The sequence below is a fragment of the Gadus morhua genome, unplaced genomic scaffold (assembly GCF_902167405.1).
Source record: "Gadus morhua unplaced genomic scaffold, gadMor3.0, whole genome shotgun sequence".
Lineage (NCBI taxonomy): Eukaryota > Metazoa > Chordata > Actinopteri > Gadiformes > Gadidae > Gadus > Gadus morhua.
This window is the reverse complement of record NW_021963955.1, coordinates 66,697-88,489: the sequence shown is the minus strand read 5'-3', so window position 1 is coordinate 88,489 and position 21,793 is coordinate 66,697. Positions and strand designations below refer to the sequence as shown.

General features: G+C 46.3%; 1 protein-coding gene across 1 annotated transcript in view; it reads left to right on the top strand.

The window, feature by feature from the left end:
- Window positions 1-21,793, top strand: part of LOC115538222 (inactive dipeptidyl peptidase 10) — a 66,999-nt gene that overhangs the window by 28,981 nt on the left and 16,225 nt on the right. Inside the window, exons 6-7 of the mRNA XM_030349881.1 lie at window positions 4,229-4,294; window positions 4,740-4,794. Of these exons, the coding sequence (XP_030205741.1) occupies window positions 4,229-4,294; window positions 4,740-4,794 (121 nt within the window). The remainder of the gene's footprint in view (window positions 1-4,228; window positions 4,295-4,739; window positions 4,795-21,793) is intronic.

The following is a 21,793-nucleotide window of genomic DNA, read 5'->3' as shown; positions in this document are numbered from 1 at the left end:
AAATAGAACGCAGAGTTACGTATGTAACTCCGGTTCTATGAATCCTGGATGACCGCCAGAGTTACAGGTCACTCAGAAGTCTCGTGGTTCGCGAGAAGATTCTGGGAACAGATCCTCTGTCGACACCGGGCTATATAGCCAATCCGGTGTCACGAGGGTCACATGTGACCTTGTTGGTATAGGTACTCGAACTGCGCATGCGCGAGACGGATAAATCCAGTGCTTAATGCACCGCCTCTGGCGGTCATCCAGGATTCATAGAACCGGAGTTACATACGTAACTCTGCGTTTTAGCCAGTTCCTTGTTATTTGTTTCATTGCTGCTATCCTAAGTATCCTAAATAAGTATTTGTCTCTTTCTGATATGAGTTCATCCGGTGTTACACCTAGAATAAAGCATTTTGGTTCAGGTACCTGGTTAATTTGGAAAATATTTTCGAAATAGAATTTGTAATCAGTTTCCAGAAGGTATTTGGTGATGGGCAAAAGTAGAAAACGTGTGAATGGTCTGCATTATTTTCCCCACAGTTTCTCCAACACTCTTATGAGTTTGATGTCTTAAACTTTGATTGTATTTTTGGTGTGATAAAGAATCTTGTGTATATTTTCCATGCGTACTCCCTCCAAAACCTAGAGTTTGTTGTTTTATGTATTGTTCCATAAATGTTTTCCCAGTCCTCTTCTTTTAACTGTCCCTCTAATTCTAAGTTCCACTTCAAGGCCACAGTGTCTTGTGTTTCATTGTTTTCTTGTAGTATTTAATATATTTTAGAAAGTGTATTCTTGATGTCAATATTATAGTTTTTAATCATAAATTGTACTAAGGGATGCTGCTCATGAATGCCTGCTCTTTTTTGAAAGGTTTTTATATAGTTTCTAAGTTGTAAATATTTGTAGAAATTTGACTGGACTAGATCATATTTCTTTAAAATAACATCAAAGGGATTTACTTCATACTTGGTTATTATTTGTGAATATATTTGTGGTCCTTTTAAGGACCAGACTTTTAAGACATTGTCCATTTTGTTTGGTTTGAAATCTGGATCCCATGCCATTTCTCTAAGATAGAATAATTCCTTATTTATATCATGTTTTTTACAAATTTGTTTCCAAGTACATAAAGTATTGTTAATCCATCTATTTTGTCCTTTCAGTTGTGTCATATATTTTCTATCAATGAATGGTAATGTTTTTATTGAAAATGGAGTTTGTTCCTTTTCTATCGGAAGCCACTTTGCTTTAATATTATCATTAGTCCATTTCATTATGTTATTTATTTGTGTGGCATGAAAATAGGTTTGGAGGTCTGGAAGTCCACCATGTTCTTTTGATTTTATTAATATTTGACCCTTTTCCTTTTGTTATTCCAGATAAAATTAGTTATTATTCCATTCCATCTTTTAAAACTTTGAGAAGGAATTGATGTTGGCAGGTTCTGAAAAAGGAAAAGGAATTGTGGAAATACCATCATTTTAATTGTGTCTACTCTTCTAAAAAGAGAGTTCGGTATAGTTTTCCACCTGTTCAGATCCTGTTTGATTTTGTTCACTAGATTCTGATAATTAACTTTGTGAACTTTACTTAAGAAGAAGGGAGATGAGAAAAGTGAAATATCCTTTTCCATGCCATAAAAGTCCCAAAACCGCCCGTTGAACTCTGCAGAGAGAGATGCGCCGATATTCCCCGGTGGAAAACTGTCCATGACCTCGCGCAGCGCAGGGAAATGTGCGGTGCTGGGCTCCCTCTGTGACAGGTGTCTTTGGAAAAGCTGGAACTTGCTTCCAAAGGCCTTGATGTGTGGAAACAGCTGGCACACCACTGTGTCTTTCCCTTGCAGACTTATGTTGAGCACATTCAAATGCTTTGTGATGTCGACTAAGAAAGCCAAATCTGCAAGCCAGACAGGATCCGACAGTTCTTGCATTGGTTTTCCCTTTTCAGCCAAAAATGTTCCAATTTCTCTTCTGAGAGAGAAAAAGCACTGCAGCGCTGACCCGCGGATGAGCCATCTCACGTCGGTGTGATAGATAACGTCTCCATATTCCGCATCCATGTCGAGTAGGAACCGCTGAAATTGAAGGTGGTGCAGCGACTTGGAGCGAATGAAGTTAATCGTCTTTACCACCGGTTGCATAACATGTTCACATTTCAGACATTTAGCGCATAGGACCCGTTGGTGAATTATGGATTATTGGATGTACAATGATGAATTAGGAATGAAAGAACTTTCCTTCTCTTAGACCACTCAAATTGTTTTGTGGATTTATGATTTATTTCATTAAGATCGTCAACATCTGACCATTTTCATGGCTATGCATCAATAGGGCAGGATGTTTACAAGACTTTTGAAATGACCTTTTTTTAAACAAATACATACACCTAAAAAAGGTGATATTATGCCACCAGTTGTGAGCAGGGACGTTGGAAGTAGGGGTGCGACCCCCCCCCCCCCCCCCCCCTCTCACCACCAAATGCAGAGTTGAAAACCGAAACTTAAATATCGCCTGGCTGGGCTGACTTGAGTTGGAGCAGCCAATAGCCTAAATTAATAAATATTGTTACTAAATAGAAGTAAATGTGTATGTTGTGTTGTTTGATTTTCGTCAGTAGCCCACAGTGGCCTAGATTCTGCGCTCTGAACGCCACGATCTTCAATAGGCCTACACTATCGCCGATCACATGAACACCCAGCCGGCTTCTTTTTTTCTTTTTTTAATTTCTTTGATTGCTGTGGGGAGTCACGTGGTTTTCAAAAATCAAAACCCACCCTCATGTGTATTTGAACCAATGACAGTGCATGCTATGCTGCACACAGCCATGAAAATGAGATAAAACATTAATGTTGCGTCGCGCCTTATCCGGTATCAATGGTTAACCTTTGATTCTAACCAGCTACTGCCGTGTTGGATAGTGCTGCACGCACCGCTGCCAATTTCCAGCAGCCCCCCCCAAAAAATAGTTCCAACGTGCCTGGTTGTGAGTGTGATTAGCCATTACAAGCCGTTTGACAATCTGCCTCTTCTGTATTTTAGTGACATCACAAGTGGGAGTGTCCACCTAGATCAGGGGTGTCCAAACTTTTTTCAAAGGGGGCCATATTTGAAAAAATCCAATACCTTGAGGGCCGAATGCCTCGCATGCCTCTTCTCGCAAAAAAATAGGTAACTGGGCAGTGTCAGACGCATCTGTGCTTTAATCACAGGCTAAAGAAAAAGTAAAAACTCACTCCCCTGTCACCCACTTGCCTCTTAACGTCCGCTGATAATTCTTCAATTATGCGGGCCACGGTGTTGTGCGCAAGACACATATTAGCAAACCCTGCTGCTTTTCAGGGCAAATGTTATCCACCATCTTCATGACACAGTCTTTGACAAACTCGCCCTCTGTAAAAGGCTTCCTGTGTTTAGCGATTAGCATCACCACTTCATAGCTGGCATTGGTGCTGTTTTCTACGGAGTCCCGAGCACGGGTGAAGAGCCGCTGCTGGGAAGCTAAACCGGCTTCAAGCTGCTTTACTTTTTCTGCACGGTTGCTTCCTGTGAACCTGTTGTATGCATTAGCATGGGTTGTCTGATAGTGTCTCTTCACATTGAATTATTTTGCAACTGGCGACACATATTCTAATTTCCATCGCTACTGAAGCGACGGTCCTCTTTATCGACCTTCCGCTTTTTAGTTACGGCAGCCATGAATGTAGAAATACGTCCATGCTCCTGCCAACCCTTATTAGCTTACCTGTGGTGGGGAGGGGTCAGGTTCATGGGGTTCACCATGTGGTGAAATGAGAATTTGCAACAGTGGCGAGCTGGCGGGCCATAAATAATACATTTTCGTAAGGGACCCGCGGGCCATAAAAAATTTAACCCCGTGCCAAGATTGGCCCGTGGGCCGGACTTTGGACATGCCTGACCTAGATGAATGCTGGATAGGTCAGTCGACCAGCCTACCCAGTGGACTGCAGCAAATGTTGCGTACATCATAGATCATACATCTATCTATCTATGGAAAAAGGGCAGATTTTCAAACAGCTTGAAATGGCTATTCACACTCCCATAAAATCACACCTTTAATACCTAGCCAGTAATCTCCTACAATCTGCTACCCTCAACTAAGCTCAACTCAGATAAGAGGATAATTTAAGATAAAATTAGATAAGATATGACAAATCTATCTTAATTTAGATAAACTAGGCTAAACTATGCTATGCTAATCTAAGCATTTTCAACAGATTTCTGCATCAGATCCATCAGAAGCTGGGAACAGTTGATGTACAGGACCAGCTGGCTGCACTAGAGTAAGGACACACACACACACACACACACACACACACACACACACACACACACACACACACACATTTAGACACACACAAACAAAGACAAATGCACATATAGACACAAAAGCACGCACACAAACTAGCACACACAAACAAGTGCATAGACACAAGCACACACAAACAAGTGCATAGACACAAGCACACACAAACAAGTGCATAGACACAAGCACACACAAACAAGTGCATAGACACACACACACACACACACACACACACACACACACACACACACACACAACACACACACACACACACACAGGAATTCAATCCCCTTCTGTCCTATTGTTTTTCCGGTAACGTGAAACATAGACCAAACGTAGACCGTTATTAATGTGATCGATCTCTGAGTGAGCCTCGTTTAACATCACAAGGTATCGAGTGTGTCGGCTGCTTTGTGTTTCAGATATCTTGGGAAACTGCCCTACATCGACCAAAGACGCGTGGGAATCTACGGCCAGGTAGGCCTCGAATCAGAATCAGAGTTACTTTGATACATCTTATTATACAACTAAACAAAAGTAAAATTATTATGCTTGGTTCGTCAAAAGCCACATCCCATCAACAATACAAGATAAAGTAAATGAAGATAAGTAAAAATACATAAAAAATAAGCAGCAGCAATAGATCACAATAATAAATAATAATAGTAATAAAACATCTGTTTACACCTGTAGGCCTACATCTGCACAATCTGTAGGCCAGCTGCACACAATCCAGGAGGAGGAGGAATTGCATCATTGCAATAAATATTGCTGTTGTTTTTTTCTAACCCAAGGGACTACTTTCTCCATTCTGTTTTTTATTATTCACATTTTCAAGTCAATATTGGCGTTCAAAAAGACGGTTCATCATATAGTTACAAGATAGTTCACTTCAAATAAAATCTAAAATCCCTCATCAGAGGAAGATAACGTGTATTTGTTGATTCTGAGCAATTACCGTAATTAATGGTGCCATGACATGCTATTTTATGGATGCTTTAATGTAGATAGTGGGCCACTAACACAGTATTCAAAGACGTTCCCGAAATTCAGCCGTGGTGCAGATTTACAGCCACTCCGAGCCAGTCGCACATTGAGCTTCCCCCAAATGCGCTGTTTTGGTGTCTGTAGCTATAATGCAAATGAGGAGGAGCGAGGGGGTCAAGGAGGAGGGTGGGGGTGTGGCCCTGAGCAGCTTGCAGCCACGGTACCATGCGCTCTGTTTACAGTTAATGTATCGCAATGGCGAGGCGCACACAGCCTTTAGCCGTGTTCTGTAAATATTCTAGAACACACTCTATAGCTCTATATCTAAATAATATCCTATAGCCTACATAGATATCTATATCCTATAATATATATTATCACGGCCAAAAAGCTTGCATTACAGTCCTGGAGCTCTATATCTAAATAATATCATATAATACATAGATATCGATATCATATAATACATATTATCATGGCCAAAATCTGTGTGCGCCTCCAGACGATATTATGAATCACAAACGACTTTGTCGGGTCCTGCGACGTCTCTGGTTCTTCCACTTTCACATCAATCTGAAATAGACTGAACCGCGCGCTGCCTGCTGCCGGGCGGTGGTGCTTCGAGGCGGTGGTGCCTCGCGGCAACCGGTGGCATGTCGCAGTTCGTGTACTTCAAGGAGTCAAAGCCAAAGTTCCTTTCCCCCAATTCCTTCTCAACCATGGCTGAGATAACCCCCACTAGTCTCGTTGTGGAAATACAAGAGACGTCAAAGAACCGACAAGAAACACTTGCGTTACAGTGTGTGTATTCACACACAAACACACATGTGGGGACGCTCGCACGGTCGTGTCTCATTGGCGGGCCAAAGTCTCTGGGCGGGTCAGGCAGAGTAAGGGGAGGAGCTTACTGCAATGTGACGACATAAGAAACCACATTCCAAATCAGCGCGCTTGAGCCTCCGTTTTTTCAAAGGCGAGCAGAATACCTATTGCTCGTTTTACACCGAACGCAAGTTTTAGCCACTGGGGGACCATAGGCAGGCTAGGGGAACTCATATTTATGTTAGAAAACCTCATGAAGTGAGATTTTCATGCCATGGCACCTTTAAGCAAATGGTAAATGAACGGCATTTATATTGCGCTTTTCTAACCATCGGCCACCCGAAGGGCTTTATAATATCGCCTAACATGCAATACCACCCATTACTGCACACATTCCAGACCGAGTCAAACATGCAGGGCGACAGCCAGCTCGTCAGTATCCGTTAGGGTGACGAGGTCTTGCTCAGGGACACCTCGACATTCGAACTAGCAACCTTCCAGTAACCAGCCAACCCTCTCTACCTCCTGAGCCACATGCCGCCCATGTGAATGCATAGAAGAAGCTAAAACTCTGTTGAATAACTGAAAGAGCAAGGTATTACCAGTGCCAGGGTAAGGGGTTTGTTTCCCAATGGGCCACCCATATGCAGTGTTGGGGTAGTTACTCAAAAAAAGTAATTAGTTATGACTAGTTACTTCTGTAAATTGTAATGAGATTACTTTGCTAGTTACTGCGTTTGAAAAGTAACTTCACTACTTATTACTTTACTTTCCCGTTTCTTAATTTACTGTAGATACATGGACAAACATCATAGCCCCATCATCACCTAGTGTGTATTGTATATCTCTATACACAATAGCATATAAAACCATATGAAAGAACAATATCCCTGTCTGCACAAAGAAATGCCTCACTGTAAAATCCACAAAGAGGATAAAGAAGGCTATGGTGAGGTCAATCAGTAGCATTTGGGAAACATGAGAACAAAAGTTAAGTGATCAATGAAAAATATAAACTTAATCCCATACAATTAAAACAGAAATGCACTTGAGTGGCGGCGACACATGCTGTTACTTTATGTGGTCCAAAGGCTGAATGAACCTGATTTATTTCGCAAGCTATGACAACGTAAGTGTGTCTTCTTTTCACCCTCATGCAGACAAGAGAAGCCTTCTCAAGTTTTAAAGTAATGCTGTTTATCCAGTGCACCGTCATTCCTAAGTAACTTTTGTTGTTGGCGGACCAAATGTCCGCGGTGGTGGACACATGATCCAGGGAGGACTCGAAAATTATTTTGAGCTTTGATTCCATGTCAGTAGAACACTTGTTCAGGTAATGGAAAAATGTTTTCCTGTCGGATGTTGGCTTGCGAGTGGCTGGTATTTTATCTACTTCCGTCAAGTTGGAAAGAAATTGGCAGATTTGGAGTTTGCGGTTAAATAGATCATCAGTGAAACATCGCTGCGACACAAATGACACATCTAGCTAAATGTAGTAACCTAGAGAACCAGCTACAACCTTGTTTTCATCCAAACGAACTGTCTTTGGAGAACGGTGAATTGCATTGGCTTCTATTGGGCCTTTCACACCGCCGCAAAATCTGAGCCCGTTCCGGGCTAGTTCGGAGCTAGGACCAGTGTTTTGGTTTCACACTTTTAGAGTACCGGCTCCGGCCTCTAAAAACCGGTTCAACTCCAGCCCCAGGATTGAGCTGGGCTAGAACTAGAACTGCTTTTATGCCGGGGGCTGGGGGCGGGGTTATCCTTACCTTCATAAACAGGAAGACCAACGAAGACCGGCATTTTTAAAACACTGAAGTAAACAATGGACGTGAATCCGTGTAAGGTTAGTTTTAACCATACAGGGATTTATGGTTTACCGATTTAAAACAAAATCAAAAAAAACAATTTACAGTGTCGTTTTTTGTTTTTTTCTGATTCCGTTTTGAATCTGAATATTCAAAGAACGAACCACACATGGATTGACGTGAAGACGAAATTGTTGTTGTTGTGTTTGAAACTGGCGCAAGGGTTCTTCTTATTATTGTACAGTTCCGGCAAGGCACGAGGGTTGCTGGGAAAGCGGAGACGTTTGCAGTGACGTCATGACGTTGCTCTCGCCGGCTCCATGGCTGGCTCTGGCCGGTGTGAAACCAACTGGTTCATAACTGGGATAAGGCTGGACCTGTTTGGAACTGGCCCTAGCACCAGCCCGGAACTGGCTCTTGGTTCTTTTTGGTGTGAAAGCCCCATATGAGCTGTCGGCTTTCAGCCGCAAGCTTAGGGACCGTCTTCTTCTTTTATTTAGGCAGGCTTGACGCAGCTATGGCGTATTGCTGCCCCCCACTGTTTGATATTTCCTCCTAAAATTTAAATCCTTTTATTTATTCCAATGATGTGAAGGTAGTCCATCAATTCCTTTGTTTTATCCACTGAATCCAGATTTAAAAGGGTGCGCTGATTAAAAACTGATTCCCCAGCTGATCCAAGCCTCCGATACAGAGTCCTCCTTTGCTTGGAATAGCGCCCACACTGGAGAACTACATGTTTTACGGTCTCTCTTTCTCCACACTCACACCTGCTATCTGGGTGTTTGCCAATCAGAGCCAGCCCACTCCTCAGCCCACAGTGTCGAAGCCTCAGTCTTGCGATTGCTACATCATCTTTTCTTATGCACCTAAAAGTGCACCTATCTTTATTTACATTTACCTGTATTGAAAAGTACGCCCTTCCCTTCCTTTCCTTCTCCCAAGATTTTTGCCACCTTTCTTTTAGAGCCCTGTTTATTTTTTCCATGTACTTGGGCGCCCCATATTGCAAATGAATTTGCACTGTTTCCTCCTACACCGCCTTCTTTACCTCCTCATCCGCCTCGTCGTTCCATTTCACACCCACATGAGCCGGCACCCAGAGAAACCCCACCTCTATCCCCGTCTTGTAAATTCTGAACATAGACTGTAGTATTTCCACAATTAAATCTGGTCTGGACTTGGATTTTCCTTCTTTTATTGAAATTAAAGCTGCAGCTGATTCGCTACATATTATTGAATACCCCTGTTTATTATCCTCCACCCATCGTAAGGCCCATAGGACTGCCACCATCTCTGCTGTGAATACTGACATGTGATCTGAGATTCTCTATCCTATTCTGTACCCTATTTCAGGAATGCTAATACCCACTGCTACTTTACCACTCTCATGCTCCTTTGACCCATCAGTGTAAATTAGTAGATGGTCTCCCCATACTTGTTACTGCTAGACTTCTATCCCTTTTACTACACCCTCTGAGATCCTTGATTTGCTTATACTCATAAACTTTAGGTCAACACTGGGATCTGGAACAGCCATGTCGGGGCAACTGAGCGACACACTGGAGGACAAACACTAACATCCCCAATGCCAATTTCCTGAGCCAAAGATTTAAGATTTTCTGCAAAGCTAGTTTTAGTTGTTCTTATTCCCATAAACTCACTCTCAGTAGGTATTTTGTTGGTAACACTTCACTTTGTCCTTTGAGCTTCATAAGGTATTTCAAGCCAAGTTCATGTCTTCTTAGTTTTAGCGGAATCTCACCCATTTCTATTAGTAATGCTGCTATTGGAGTTGTACAGAATGCTCCACAGCAAACTCTTAAGGCTTTTGCTTGGACTATGTCTAATTTATTTCACACTGAAAAAGATGATCCATAAACCATACGTCCATAATCAATTGCTGATCTTATCATTGCTGTGTAAGTCATCATCATTGATTCTCTATCAGCCCCCCAGTCTGAACCAGCCACACACCTAAGGACATTAATTATTTCCCCACACTTCAAAGCTACCATCTCAATATGCCTTTTCCCTGTCATTCTTTCATTCAACCACATTCCTAGAAACTTAAAATACTTGACTTTCTCAAGATTGTTGTTGCACAATTGAATTGTCTGTGATGGCATCTTTTTCTTATTTCCAAACACCATACACTTAGTTTTATCTGTAGAAATAATTTTAGAACCCCAGTCATTGGCCCACTCAGTCACTTTCTCCAAAGCACCTTGAATTTGATTAAACAGGTAGTGGAGGTTCCTCCCTCGCTTCCAGATAGCCCCATCCTCTCCCCACTCTACTAAACATGCCATTCACTATTATATTAAAAATATCCACCTCAATATATTATATCCACCTCAAACTCATCTGATAGTTAATTTCCAATCCTCACTTGAATTGACCGGTTACATAAAAAATTCATGATCCAGTTAAACATTCTCCCTCTGATTCCAGCATCATATAGTGCAATTTGTAACCCTTCCTTCCAAAGCATGTAATATGCTTTTTCAATATCCCAAAAGACCGCTACTACTGCTTCCTTATTTGCCATAGCTTTCTTTATGTCCATGTCCAAACTTAAAACAGCATCCATTGTCGACCCTCCCTGCCTAAATCCACTCTGATGAGTCACAGAAAAAAAAAACCTTTCTCCAGTTTATCCACAAGTCTATCCATTATCATGCGTTCCATAATTTTGCACAAGACAGAAGTCAAGGTAATTGGTCTGTGGGAACTAGGGCTATCTGCTGGCTTGTCAGGTTTTACAATTTGAATAATTACAGCATGTTTCCATTCTTTAGGCAGACACCCACCCTCCACCACATTATTAATTAGGGCAAGTGTAAAACCTTTTTGGATTAGCAGATTAAGAATTCTTTATACAACAATATTCTGGGCCAGATTACTAGGTTCGACTTCTGGAGCAAGATGGATAATTATAGATGACACAGTTTCGTTTGACGACTTATTATTCAAAAGTTCTTTCTTTAAACAGTACAAAACAAACATAACCTTATACTTTATAAATCACATAAACGACATAACCTTGGGCCCAAGTAGGAAGTAAAAGAGAATAATAGAAAATGTAACCCGGGATTGTAATTGTCTCTTGTGTGTGGTGATTGTTCCGTGTTGGATTCTCGCACGATATGCGGAATAGTAGTGGCCGTGCAGATCCTACCACTCAGTCAATAACTCACAACCGGTCCAAAGAATTTCAAATATCTCAGTGGATCCTGGTTCAATGGTAGCTTGCCATCTTTGGACGGGATCGGTCAGTGTGGAATCAATCAAGCGTCAAAAGAAAACACCTGACCTGTATAACACAGTCAGAATAATATTCAAAAACCTGCATTCAAATTACTCATTCAACACAGTCAGAATAAATCTATACATTTAATTCTACATTCAAAGGTCCTCGTTATACATGTTGCATGAAACTCTTTACCAGTGGAAACATTCATAAACCAACAAGAGAAACCAAAATATCAATGAGGCATTTCTCTTACCAAAGGTTAAATGACTTGCTGTGGCCCTCCCGCAGCATCAAAACGGCGCCCGCGTGGCAGCGCGAGACAACTAACGGTAAAGAAGGGAAAACCCTCTTTTTAGTACATCACACAATTCAACAAAATAACCCTCAATGCACTTCAAAATGTACACAGCCTCTTTAACATCAATATAACCTATATTTCTCTCATAAAGTGTACAGAACTAGTCAACTATGTTGTGTAGAAACCGCATTCCTTACAAACCCTCACATAGACAGGCTTAATTAGCGGCGCTAGCCGTTAGCATATGTTTAGTTTCCCACGTTGATGAGTCAGACCACGGTTAAACTCACCGAAAGTATTTTCACAAGAGAACTGCGTCGCTCTGACGGTTCTCTGCCGGTTCATCTGTTTGTATCTGCGTTCGGTTATCTGACTAAAGGAATAGCACAGTGGCTTGTTCTGGCTCGGAACTTAAGCACATGCGTTCCTCTCCGTCTCATCTCCCTGCGTGTGCAACTCACGGCACTCTCAAGCGACCAACTCCTCCCGCAAACAACAGTTCTATTTCATGTAGGCTACGCCGTCTAGGCTTCGTCTTATGGGCTTGTCCCGTGCGCGTGCTCGCACGTACTGAAAATGTTCAACTAGGCACCAATCAACGTGGGCCCACATTCCCACGGCACCGTGTATATAAGGCGGCGCAAACCGCCGCCCATACTCCCTTTTCTTTAAGCCTTTGTACTGATCAACGGAAAACGAAGATGACTTCCAGACCGGACTCCAACAGAGACCGGTGGCGGCGGCGTGGGCGAGGCCACAGACCAACGGCCCTTTTCAGGGCCACTGGAGAGCGCTCCTGTAAGAGCTGGCGGGCCCTTTTCTGGGCCTCAGTGCGCCTCCTGTCCCGCCTCCCTGGCTCCGGGTGACGGACACCGGGCGTGTTTCAGGAGCCTCGGCGCTGAACACGCCGCGGCTGCCTTGGGTGCCCCCGCCTCCTGCGCCGCCTGCCGCGCGCTGCCTGAAGAGGTGCTCCTCTCCAGGCACCTCATTTTCTCCCCGTCGGTGGATCCCGCTGAGGTCATCGACAACTTCGGGGCCCAAGTTCCGGACGCCCAGGACGCCGACGCTTCGAGGTTGACGACGTCGCCTCCTTGGACGATGTCTTTCCTGGCTCTGCGTCCGAGTTCTCCCGCTCCGGGGCTTCCACCGAAGCCACTATCGTCCCGAGGGAGAGACCACGCCGGATGGCCGATCTCTTCGGCGAGATCATGGGTGAGGAGGCGGCCATCAAGGGCATCCCTATGCCAGCCCCGCCACTCGCCCCCATGTCGGGTGACATGCAGGGTGATTGTTTTCGCACCCTGTCTTCATCCCGGCGGGTTACCCAGTGCCCCCTTTTCCCACCGGATCAGCACCTTTTCACCGCTGCGGTTGGGGACCCCTCTACTCTGAAGGCCCCTTAGAGGGCCTTCACCAACGTGGAAGGGTGGGCTGATACTCAGGATCCCTCGCCTGGAGCCTTCCCTGGCAGCGCTTCTCTGCCCGGGCGCCGGATGGCATCCTAACGAGAAGCCGCTGCCCCCCGACCGCCTCCAGAGGCAGATTGCCGGCCTGACGGACAGGGTGTTTGTCTGTGCCTCGCAGTCTGCGACGGCGGTCAACAACGCCGCCCTGCCCTCCTCTGCCCTGGTCTCCTTGTCGGCTGGCAGGGATGCTTACGGCCCGGAGGAGGCAGCGAGATGGCTGGCGGTTTCCCGCCTCTCCAGCGCCATCCTTCAGCTGTGCCAGCCGGTAGCCGTTTCGGCCGGCCGGCATATGGCGTGGGCCACAATGATCCAGAAGGCCATATGGCTCTCTCACACCACGGTTCCGGAGCGAGAGCGGGCCAGCCTCGTCCAAGGCCCATTAGCTCTGGATGGACTATTTGTGCCCCGGTTCTCGGAGGTGCTCGCTCACCAGCAGGCCGTCCGTGAGAATCGTTCCCGGTTCGGGGCGATTCTCACAGGCTCCTCCCACCAGCAGGCTGGGAGGAAGCGGGGTCCAGTCCGGTTCCAGCGCTCTAGGGGGCCGCCTCCAACCCCGATGCCGCAGCAGCAGCCGCCGCCGCAAGCCGGGGAGAGCAGTGCCGCGGGGCCAAAAGTTCTGCAAAATTGCTCCCACTTTTTCGTATTTTACCAATAAAGGAAAGAAAGACCGTTCGACCGAACGGCAGTAAATACTCCCTAATTCCTTTAAATTACCTCTTCCCCCCCCCCCCCCCCCCCGCCCTCAGCCAGATGGCTGTAGGGTGGAGGCCGGACGGCGTGTTTACATAACCTCTGGTTCACCTGCTTCACTTTGAGCTTTGTGGGCGGGCTGGAGACTCATTAAACGAGCCCGTGGATACGGACGCTTGTACTAGTTTCCTAGTTACCCACATAATCCCCTCTACCTCCCTTCTACAGTCTGTGGAAGGCAAGAAGACGGGTCTGCGCGCTGTGGTTACAGCCAGCGGACAACGCACGGTCATGAGTGCTACGGCTAGATGGCTCTTGGCCTGTTCAGCGGACACGAGCGTGGCGTCTAGACAGCTCGTTGTTTGTACAGCGACTAGTTCTGTGACGTCTTCCACGCTCGCTGAGCCTCCTCCGTTTCATGGGATGCCCCCCTTGATCCACACACTGTGTGGAGGCAGTAGGGGCCGAGGAAAATAAGTTATTCCTGGACAGCGTTCCTCAGCAGTCGGCTCACCCTCTCTCCGTCCGCTATGCGTGTTGGCTAGAGCGGTGCGTTCTACCATCGTGGTTGGACAACACGTTGAGACGGGGTCATCCCATACGTTCCCCACCCTTTATGGGGTTGGTGGAGACCAGGCTACGGGATCCGGTGGCAAGCACGGCTCTGGCAGCAGAGGTGGCCGGTCTCTTGGAGAAGGGGGCCATCACTGTCGATCTCCCCCACGAGTCACATCAAGGGTTTTACTACCGCTTCCTGGTTTCCAGAAAGTCAAGGGAGATGAGACCTATTCTGGATCTTCGCGTGTTCGTTGCCGCGAGGAAATTCGGATTGCTCACTATCAGAGCGCTGCTCCGATGTGTGAGAGAGGGCGACTGGTTCACATGCCTGGATCTCAAGGATTCTTACTTCCACATCCCTGTTCGGCAGGCGCACAGGAGGTTTCTCCGTTTTGCCTTTATGGTGGCTTACGTGTACCAGTGCCTGCCATTCGGCTAAAGCTTCCTGCTCCCCGGACGGCAGATAGTCTACTTGGGGCTTTGCCTAGACTCAGCCGCCATGACAGCGATGCTCTCGCCTCCTCGGCAAGACGCCATCCTGTTGGCGCTCTCTCGCTTTCGCGTTCTCAGAAACGTGACCGCGCTGTCCATCATGCGCCTGTTAGGGCTGATGGCAGCCGCCCATCCCTTGGTTCCCCTGGGTCTGCTCTATGCGCAGACTCCAGTGGTGGTTTGCTCGCCAACGGTTGGACCCCATGCGACACAAGCTCAGGGTGCTCCTCCTACCCCGTTCGGTGTCACCAGTCCTGGAATATTGGGGAAACCCCCCCCACCCTTCTCAGGGGCGTTCCCCTGGGCAGAGTGACGTCCTACGTAGTGGTCTTCACGGACGCCTCGTTGAAGGGTTGTGGAGAAACGTGCCTCTCTCACTCGTGGGAGGCGAGAGGCGCACGCCACCTACAGTCCACATAAATGTGCTGGGACTCGTCGCTGTGAGGAAAGTGCTGTTGCATTACTTTCACCTGGTGCGTGGCCGCCACGTTCTGATCAAGACAGACAGTGTGTCGGCGTCGGCGTACATAAACAAACTGGGGGGGAGTGCGCTCCTCTGCTCTCAACCAAAAGGCTCGAGCTCTGGCTTTGGGCTCATCAGTATCTCGTCAGTCTGCGAGCCCTGCATATCGCGGGCTCCCAGAACTTTGGGCGGACCTCATATCCCGCGGCGTTCCCCGCCGCGACGAGTGGCGGTTGCATCCCGACATGGTCTGATCTGTGGGGGTCCCCCTGTGGGGTTCCATTCTCTACTGATCTGGCAGAGGTTTCGGGACGGCTCGGGTGACATGTTGCGCGTGCAGGGAGAACACACACTGCAGGTGGTGGTTCTCTCTCGACCCTCGGGACTTCCCCCGTTGGGGGTGGAAGCGTTCGCGCACACAACTTTGGGCCAGGGGTTCTCTTGTATGCGTTTCCTCCGCTCCAGCTGATCCTTCCTCTTCTGGAACGGCTCAGAAAGAGAGATCGTCCCTGATTATAGTGGCTCCTGAGAACCGCTCTTCTCTGTGTTTCCGAGCAGGCGGCGCTCTCCGGACGGCGCCGTGGCCGATACCGTTAAGGCCGATTGCGTTTCACAGGCCCACGGACGGTGCACCAACAACCCGATGTATCGGGACGGTGGTCGTGTTGGTCTGGCTCCTGAGAGGTTGATCCTGCAGGGCAAAGGTTTGCCTGAAGCGGTTATCAACGCTATTCAGGGGTGCTCGTGCGCTTCTACTTCTTCCCTCTATGCGGGGGGAGGTGGGAAGCGTGCTTGCGTTTCTACAGCACTTATTGGAGAAAAGGTTTGGCTTTCTCCACAATCAAGGTCTATTCGGCTGGCCATGCGGGCCTGTGATGGTGGACCGATCTTCAGCCATCCACAGGTCGTCAAGAGGTTCTTGCGTGGGGGCTGGACGGGTTAGGCCTGTTTCGCGCGTGCTTACACCTCGCTGGGATCTCCCCACCGTAATGCGCGGGTTTGTCCAGGGACCCTTTCGAGCCTCTGTCCTCAGGCCCCTGTGGATGCCCTGTCCGTTAAACTGCGCTCTTATTGGCTTTGGTTCTGCCAAGCGGGCCTGTGAGCTGACCGCTCTGTCTGTCAGCCCGAGCTGCTTGTTGCTTAACGAGGACAGCTCCTTTGCGCTGCTCAGACCTAATCCTGCGTTCCTCCCTAAGAACATTGATAGTTCTTTCCGGTCGAGAGATATTGTGCTTAAGGCTTTTTCACCCCCCGCCTCATTCTAGTGAGCGGAGGCGGAGTTGCATCTCCTGTGCCCTGTGCGGGCGCTGGCTATGTACGTGAAACGCTCGGCTGCGTTCCGCTCCATGCAACAGTTGTTTGGTCTGTTATAGCGACGCTAGCAGGGGCCCGCACTCTCTCTAAACAGCGGTTTTCCTCGCTGGATATGTGAGGGTGTTTGCTTAGCCTGCGCCACCATTGGGCGTTAAAGCTCACTCGACACGGGGCATGGACGCTTCAACGGCTCTACTCAGAGGCGTTCCGGTTGAAGACATTTGCGCGGCTGCATCTTGGTCTTCCCCCGGCCCCTTTGTTCGTTTCTACATGTTAGACATGTCCAGGGGCTCACTCTGCAACTCTGTGTTGGAGTCCGGTGCCCCTTCTACGGCTTAGGAATGAAGGTATGTTCTTTTAACCGGCATCGTTGAAATTCCTCTCGCCGGTTGGCGAGTTGGACTTGAATGCCAGTATTTCTCTCCCTCCGTTTTTCAAATGGAAAGCGGAGTAGAGAGGTTCCTATTGCCTCGCCGTTTGACGAGTTGGTTTTGTCTGCCAGTATGGCACTCCCGCCGTTTTTTTTAAATAAGAAACGGACGAGAGAAGCTCCTTATTGGAGTGTCGAACTCCGTAGCTCACCCCGATGGTAGCGGACCTAATGGAAACCTTATTACTCTGGTTTTTCCCTTCACTTTCATGGATTCCATGAAGGACTTTTTTCTCTTGATCATCGCCTTGCTTGATCTAGCAAGGTGAGATCAAGGTTTTTTATCAAGCTGTTTTGTTTTGCACATCCTCTGCTTTTTTGAGTCTTGTGTGCCCTCGTGACTTAAGTTTCTTCACAGGGGTCCAGCAGGAGTAAAATGATTGGGCTCCGCTCGCAGCTTCACCTTAGCCCATAAGGCGAAGCCTAGATGGCGTAGCCTACATGAAATAGAACGATAGTTATGATATTATAACTCTAGTTATATGATTGTAGGCTTGGCATCTAGTTTCCCACCTGCTGTACCCTCCAAATGCTGAAAGAATAGCGTGTAGGATGGGCGGCGGTTTGCGCCGCCTTATATTCACTGTGCCGTGGGAATGTGGGCGGTGCCCACGTTGATTGGTGCATAGTTGAACATTTTCAGTGCGTGAGAGCACGCGCACGGGACAAGCCCATAAGGCGAAGCCTACAATCATAGAAATAGAGTTATAATATCATAACTATCGTTCACACTTCTTCTTCTTCTTCAGTCTCCGGCAGTTTGGACGCTGTCCAGCGTATTACTGCCCTCCACAGGTCCGATGATTAACTACATTTTTACATGTAATCCTGTACTATGCAGGACCTGCAAAACTGCCCTAGAGATCAGTTTATGGTTATCAAAGAGCCCAAACAAGGAAAAAAACTGAAAAAGCTACATACCCCTGCTTTCTTTTTCCCACCCTCTCTGCCATTCCTTCGTTAAGCCTTCTTAAATTATTTCTCTCAGTTCCACTGTCCCCCAGGATATACGAACATCTACCTCTCTACTCAAACTCTGTTTTGCAATCTGATCCACCTGCTCATTCCCCCCAACCTCAGCGTGTCCCGGAACCCAGCAAAAGGATATGTTAGATCTAAACCCAATTCTAAAAAACACAGTTAGAATGTCAGTAATAATATCAGGTCGAGCCTTAGATTTCCCCCCTTTTAAGGCTTCCAGAGCAGCTGCAGAGTCAGAACAGATGATAACCTCTCTAGGTCTGGTTTCTTCAATCCCCCTTAAAGCTCATAGGATTGCCATTAACTCAGATGTGAAAACAGAGCTCCCATTAGAGATGCGCCGGCCAATCTTCACCCCAAGCTGCTCGACATACATCCCAAACCCAGCTCTCCCACTAACTGGGTCTCTGGATTCATCTGTAAAAATAATCAAAGTACTGTCTCTAATTGAGTTTAGATGTTCTGCTATTTTTGGAGTTACCAGCTTCTTATCTTTTTCCTTTAGAAAGACAATTTCAATGTTCAGCTCGGGCAGCACCCAAAATGGCATAGGTAGCCAGCTTGTATTTTCCGCTACACTAACCTGTTCCAAACCCAGCCTCCCAGCCCACTGATTAATATTTACAAAAAATGTTTTATACTTATTGGCTCCGTCAGACTCTTGTAACAGGCACCTTGCTGGAAAAGTTTGATGACACCCACTTAGTTTTACCCAGTACTGCAACCCTAACTTAATGCGCCTTAACCATAAGGGCATTTCTCCCATTTCAATAAGCAGGGCAGGGACTGGGGAAGTTCTGAAGGCCCCACAGCAAAGCCTCAAGGCCCTGGCCTGCAGCACATCTAGCCTTGCCAGACCAGATTTAGACGCAGACCCATACACAAAGCACCCATAGTCCAGAGAAGATCTGATCATGGCCTGGAAAATTAGAAGCATTGTCTCCCTGTCAGCCTCCCACTCACAGCCAGCTAGACATCTGATAACATTCAAAACATTTTCACACTTCAACAAAATTGTTCTGACATGCACAGCCCAAGTCATCCGCTCTTCAAACCAAACGCCCAAAAATTTGAAAGCTTTTACCTTCTCCAGTGGAGACCCATACATATACAGTGGAATCCGCTTATAGTGGTCACGGATATAGTAATCAACCGCTTATAGTGTTCAAAAGGCTTGGGACCGAATCATTTCTATACAAATGCTGTTTAAATAATTTGTTTATAGTAATCAAGAAATCCGCTTATAATGTTCATTTTTGGCCATTTTATGAATGTAAACATGTGCAAAAATAATTTTAAAATTATTAAAAATTATTATTATTATTATTAAGTGTAGTTATTGTTATTTTTTACCATGATTCCTTTCTGGACGTCTGCTTCTGCCTAGCTAGCTAACGTAAAGAGTTGACGACCAGGCAGCTAGAACTAGCTTGCGAATCATGGCTGGAAAAAGGAAATCATTTTCTATGAATGAAAAACGTAATCTCCTCGAGGCATATGATAAGTTGCCAAAAATGAGCCAACGAGATGCTGTGGCGAAGCTTGGCATTCATCAGGCTACCTTGTGGAGTCTAATTAAGCAACGAGAGACAGTCATGAAGGCTAACGACGGAGACCGAAAACGACGGCGCCCGGGCAAAGCACCTGCGGTTGAGGCTGCCCTGGTGAAGTGGATTGATTAAGCCCGGTCTCGCAACGCTCCGCTGAGCGGACCCTTGGTCAGGGAGAAGGCTGAGTCATTAGCAACAAGTCTCGGAGAGGAGAGTTTCAAAGTTTCTAGCGGCTGGTTTGAGCGATTTAAAAAGAGGGAGAACATTGTGTTTAAGAAGCTGCACGGAGAGGCTGCTGAGGCTGACACTGTGTCACGCGACGAGTGGCTCGAGCAACAGTGGGTCAGGATGAGACAGGAGTACAGTGAGGAAAGCATCTAATTCAGTAAATGTGGAAGCTATCCGTTTCATTTCATTGTTCTCATTGAAAAACCATACAAATTATATTCTGCATAAAAAATAAGTGAAATAACGGTAAATTCGGTTTTAGTAATCATCCGCTTATAGTGTTCAAATTGGCTCTGGACAAACGTGACCACTATAAGCGGATTCCACTGTACAATGCAATATTAGGCCCCTTCCTCTTAAAGCCAAATACTATATATATTTAAACTTCGAGGCAGATATTTTGAAGCCCCATGTGTTCCCCCATTCCTCTACTGACACCAATGCTCTTTGAATCTGCTTTAAAATAAACTCAACATTTTGCCCTCTTTTCCAGATAGCCCCTTCGTCGGCTATTCCTTACAGCTTCGTCACACGCTTTATTCCACCATGGAACCAGCATACGGGGCCTAGGTGCCCAGGCCTGCCTTAACCTGCCATTGGGCCCTGGGGCTGAGGTTTGTTGACGGGGGGGGGGGGAAACAAAAAAAATCACATTGTCTTGGGCCTTCGCCGATCTGGGGGCCTATCATGGGCCAGTATAAAATATAAATAAAAAAGAATATATATATATATTTTTTTTTTTACTGCAGCGCATGATAGCCCCCCCGATCGGCGTAGGCCCTAGGGCAGGGGTCGGCAACCTGCGGCTCCGGAGCCGCATGCGGCTCTTTAGCCCCTCAGCCGTGGCTCCCTGCAGTTTTCTTAAAAAAAAAAAAAAAAAAAAAGAAGATAATTATATATATCGTCAACTAAACGAGAGGTCGCAATGGATGCGCAATTGCGCTACCGTGAGGGGGGGAGTGAATGACAAAGCTTCGTTGATTTGCAGGTGGCTAATCCCAGTAGGAGTTAAATCTTTAACTGGCATCCGGCATCAGGAAGTAGCCTAGATGCTGCCATTGGCAGGAGGCGGGACATGCCAGTGAGCCGCCAATCAGCAGCATCCACCGGTTGACAGCCAATTGCACGAACGAATACTGAGCGAGAAGGGTTTACAGCATTAAAGTTCTTGTGTTTGAATATTAAAGTTTCAGTACGTTATATTTTGATAATAAAGGTCCTTACAGTTTTTTCATTACTTGACTATTGTATCGCTATGCTATGCTATGCTATCTATTCCTTGTTTACATTGCTGGCCATGACCGATCACGTAGAACGTCAACGGTTGACGCTGCTAACTGGCTACTGTAGTCTACTGTACTGTAGGCTACTCCCTGATGCCACATGACGGCTAAAGATTTAACCATTTAACTCCCTCTCTGACTAATATTGAGTAAACTAACCATGGATAAATCCAAGAAAAGAAAAGTGGCAGAGGAAAATCGAGATTTTAATTCAGCTTGGACAGATTCATTTGCTTTCAGTACTACTGATGCAGGCTTACCTATATGCTTGATATGTGGCGAGAAATTAGCCAATAACAAAAAATGTAATGTTGAAAGACATTTCCAGAACAAACACTCACAAAAGTACCAAGCAGGAGATGAAAGGAAAGAGCGATTTCGTAACTGCTGCGGAAAGGTGAGCAGAGTAAAATGACTTTCAAGAAATGGATCAAGTCTCCAAATTCAACAACTGCTGCTAGTTTTGCGGCAGCTCAGGAGATCGTCAGGTGCGGAAAGCCATTCACAGATGGAGAATACTTGAAAGAGACATTCATTAAAATATCAGAACATCTATTCTCGGACTTTAAAAACAAAACTGAAATTGTTCAGAAAATTAAAGATATGCCTCTCTCTGCAAAAACCGCAGGACAGGACCATTAAGATGTCAGAAAACATCACCAGTCAACAAATTAACGACATAAATTCAGCTCCAGCATTCTCCATCGCCTGTGATGAGTCCAGTGATGTGAACGACATTGAACAACTAGCGCTGTTATGCAAATACGTGAACTCTGACGGGCCGCAGGAAGAAATTATTGAGTTGATACCGCTAAAAGGCCAAACACGGGGGGAGGACATTTGTGAGGCTGTG